Source organism: Neltuma alba, unplaced genomic scaffold, assembly GCF_004799145.2.
Source record: "Neltuma alba isolate B1F8T4 unplaced genomic scaffold, ASM479914v2 tig00010857_pilon, whole genome shotgun sequence".
Classification (NCBI taxonomy): domain Eukaryota; kingdom Viridiplantae; phylum Streptophyta; class Magnoliopsida; order Fabales; family Fabaceae; genus Neltuma; species Neltuma alba.
The window spans coordinates 190172-194400 of NW_021635651.1; the positions used below are offsets into that span (position 1 = coordinate 190172).

At 29.1% G+C, this 4229-nt stretch overlaps 1 protein-coding gene across 1 annotated transcript; it reads left to right on the top strand.

Moving 5' to 3' along the window:
* The first annotated feature begins 2955 nt into the window (after positions 1-2955).
* LOC114759510 (uncharacterized) lies at positions 2956-3589 on the top strand. Its single transcript, XM_028948689.1, has one exon. It carries the CDS (start codon positions 2956-2958, stop codon positions 3391-3393), a length of 438 nt encoding a protein of 145 aa, XP_028804522.1. The 3' UTR covers positions 3394-3589.
* The last annotated feature ends 640 nt before the right edge of the window (positions 3590-4229 follow it).

A 4229-nucleotide genomic window follows, 5' to 3' on the forward strand; every position in this document is an offset into this window, starting at 1 on the left:
AGTTAAAAGCTTTCAATCCCCCTCTTCAATTTTTCAAATCAAGCTTGTTAAAATTTTCTCTTCCCTCCCCTTCCCTCCATTTCACTCATGCCAAACAGACCCTTACTTTCTTTCCTTTTCGACCCTATCATGTGAATTTGAAACTTTGGATAAAAATAAATTAGAAAATATAATATAAATCCTAAATTTTTTTACAAATTTCATTGAATATTCTGATATTGAAATCTTAATTTATTTTTGGAATTGAAACTATTAAGAGAAGTGTTTACAAAAGAAATTGATATTCTAATAGAAATATTAAAATAAATAAAAATTCATATTGTTTTTTTTTATTACAAATTCACATTGCTCAAATTGTTATTTACATTTGACAGTATCCATAATTGTGCCCATTCACCATAGCTAAAACAATTCTTATAATTTTAGATTATTTAAATTTTATATAAGATCGCCTGTCTTTCTCATACGATCAACTTTGTTATATCAAAATAATGAAATATATTCTTATTGAGGGTAAAATATTAAAATTACTCAATGAAAAAATTTTCATAAATATTTTGGAAGTCAGAAAACTATAAAAAAAAATTCATACAAATGCAAGTAGTGATGAACCATATTACATCATATTTCTTCAATAATATTTCCTAAAAGTCCCAAAATTTTCTAGAAACAAGCTAGGTGGGTGAAGTGTCTATATGATAATTATGACGAAGAGAAAAATGAAGCACTAATCACAACTATAGATATGATAAGAACGACAAAGATGATAAATGGCAATAACGTTATGAGACGAAGGTGACGACTGTGATGATGATATCAATAAAAATGGTTCATAAAATGCTTCATGACTTAGAAGGCATGAATTATACTTTCTAATTTCAAAAGTGGTTCTCCAAAAATTTTGGCAAGTCCAAAGCAGTGGTTTTGAACTAAATAATAAGATTTGTATATATTAATAGGGTATGTCCATATGATTTGGTCAAAATTATTTAGGATTAATATAATTTTTAGTTCATCATGTTTGTTTTTATTTTGTTTTTGGTTCTTCAAATTTCAAATCATAAGTTTTGATTATTCAAAAGGTAAAATGATCTAGGTTTTTATTAAATTACAGGGACTAATGTTTTAAACGGAAATAAGCTTGAGGGACAGAAACCTGTAATTTGAAACTTGAAAAATTAAAATCAAAATAGGAGTAAACTTATAAGACTAAAAATTATAACAATCCAATTATTTATTACCGCAACTTTAAAACTGGAACCTGGAGGCAAAATTGAGAATTTAAACCTTATGGATAAATAAAATTATTAACTAAGTTATTTAAATTGAACCCAACCAACTATCTTATCCTGCCTCCCATTATTTTACTCCGTATTTTGGTACGAGAAAAATGAAAGAAATGAGAGAGGAAAGACAATATTAATGAGTTCAATTTGAAAAATTGGAAAAATGAAGTGATAAAATTTTAATAAAAAGAATATGTAAGATAAAAGAATAAGAAAAATTAATTAAAAAGAAAAATTAATTAAAAACTTTTAACTTCATCTCTTCAATTTTTTAAATTATATACATTAAAAATTTTCCTATCCTCCCCTCCTCTCCCCTTCATTTCCTAGATTTTCTTTTCTTGCAACGATGAAACCATTTAAACTTCTTTGATAATGCTTGTGTTTTCGGTTTCTCTTTTTTCTTCATGCTTCTAAATATCCTTACTTGATAAGAAAGTTAATAATGAATAAACGAGTACAAGCGTTGGCAAAAAAAAAAAAAAGAATAAACGAGTACAAACATATATATTATTAATATATATTTCATGCATTAATTGAGTAAATATTTAAATATTTATGGTGTGATCTCCCCCCCCCCCCCCGACATGGTGTGATCTTGATTGATCACATCGGGTATGGAGAGAAATTTCTATAATACCCACAATATATTAAGAATTAATATTTTACATCGAACTTCATGTAAGTGTCCATACTATAAAAATATAACTAAATTAACATATCAATTAATCAGTAGTTGTACGGTTTTAAACTTTTAATATTCTTGCCTAAATATATGTACTATGATTTTTCAATTAATTTGCCCCCCTCAAACATGGACTGAAGCCCCACAATATTAATTTTCGGTCAAACCGACGTTGTTGACTTTGATCATGAAAATTAAATCCTCTGATCTTTGAATAGTCTATCTCCCACGCCATGTATAAATTATTATTGCACCGTTCTTTGTGATTTTATAACATATATATAAAATAATTATTATGGATTATGACTTTTTGTCAATTTTTCGTGGCGTTGAACTGGAAAATTTTCTTATTCTTTCGTATTATTTTAGAATGAAAGATTGAATTAACTTCTAATTAAATTTAATCTCACATCTTTATTCTGTGAGGATTTATCTATCTGAGAGTTGTTGTGGACGGTATTCCTTTTTTTTTAAAAAAAATAGCGCATTAGTATTTTATTTTATAATTTTACAAATTTTAAATTTTTTATTTATAGTTGATAATTAATTAATTATTTTAGTTTCATGATTTAAAATTTTTAACATAGAAGATGTTAAATTAAAGAAAGGACGTAAAAGGTTTATAACTTTGTATCTAATAAATTGATATAACTAAAAAGAAAAAGAAGGCATAAAAGAATAGGGTACAATGTTATTCAAAAATTTAATTATTGATAGAATACAGTATTATTATCATCCATGTAATTGATTTTACCCAATAGGATAAGGCATACTTGAAAAGAAAAAAAAGAAAAAGATAAAATCCAAGTCCACGATTCCTACCATGGTAACACTAAACAAAAAGTCCATCTATTGAAAATTGAAAATTCAATGCGTCTTCCATATTATCCTTATTTATAGTCATACTTTTACAATCTCTGCCTCTTAAGTCCAAGCCATTCATCACTAAAATTCATCCTCTCTCTCTCTCTGACCATGCAAAACATGGAAACGGAATCCCTCTTGCCAAGGTCAAGTTCCGGCGGCCTAAAGGCGAATTGGCGGCTGATGCGTTACCGGCGACTCGGTGGGAGTGTCCCAGCCGGGAAAGCGAAGAAGAAGATGTCGAAGATGATTCGGTTGAAAGGATCAAGGAGGTATTGGAGGATCAAGGCGATCCCAAAGCTGAGTTTGGTGGTTAAGTCGCCATTGAAGCTATTGAATAAGCTAAAGAATGCTTATATTGACTTTATGCTGAAGTTATCTGGGAAAGTAGGAGGAAGCTTGAGTATTAATGGTGTTGGTGATAATGCTTTTGGACAAAAGAGGATTCCAAAAGCTCGTCAAGTCACACAAAAATTTTCCATGAATGAGTTTGAAGCTAGGCTCATCTATGAGATTTCCAAGGTCTTGGTTGCTTCTCGTGAATTAAACGCTATGTAATATATATAATCTTCTTCTACTACTTTCTTATTTGTGCCTTTTGTTCTGTTCATTTGTTCATATATATATTTTTTCTTGAAACAACGTTGGCTGCCAGAGGTTATACATATATCCCTAAAGGTTCAGGGATTACCAATAACTGTTTCTACTTTTCGTTAATTCTGAGAAAAAGAAACTGATATGTTTATCTCAAAAAGGTGTGACATTGTATTGTATATAGCTATTCTCTTTTGAGGGGGTAATCTAAGACGTGTAACCAGCTGTTATATATATAGAAAGAATCAATAACTTGTGAAGAACAAATCCAACTTTTAAAGCAATAGGTATGATGCAGCATATGTTAATGAAATATAATATTGAAGGAGTCATGCGAATTAATAGTCTTGTTCTTAAAAATTAATCATCACAACATGAAGTGCAATCAATTTGTTTTCATAACACAATATAATGGAATCTGCAATCGTCATGTTGATACAACAAAGATAAATTCTTCTACTAGCTCTTCTAATTAAAATAATAATCGAAGGAAGTATTATAACTTTATTTTAACACAGTTTATTACTCTATGAATAACATGCTAATCTTCTCTAAGAACTTACATCGATCAAAAGGTTTGGCATCTCGATATCAACTATGGGACTATAGCATGTTCTATGGGTTAAGCTATTCATCCATTAAAGTGGTACGTAAGTTGAGTTTCGAAAGTCGTAAGACAGTTTGGTCCATTTTCGATATAGGTGTTAGAACATTGAGAGGACATTTTCCTAGTATGAGAGAACCGGGAAAATCTCATTCATATATACTTGATCTTTTAACAATTTCTCTTTCAAGTGTGA

Coding starts and splice junctions, on each gene's coding strand:
- LOC114759510 (XM_028948689.1), top strand. CDS start 2,956: ATGGAAACGGAATCCCTCTTGCCAAGGTCAAGTTCCGGCGGCCTAAAG.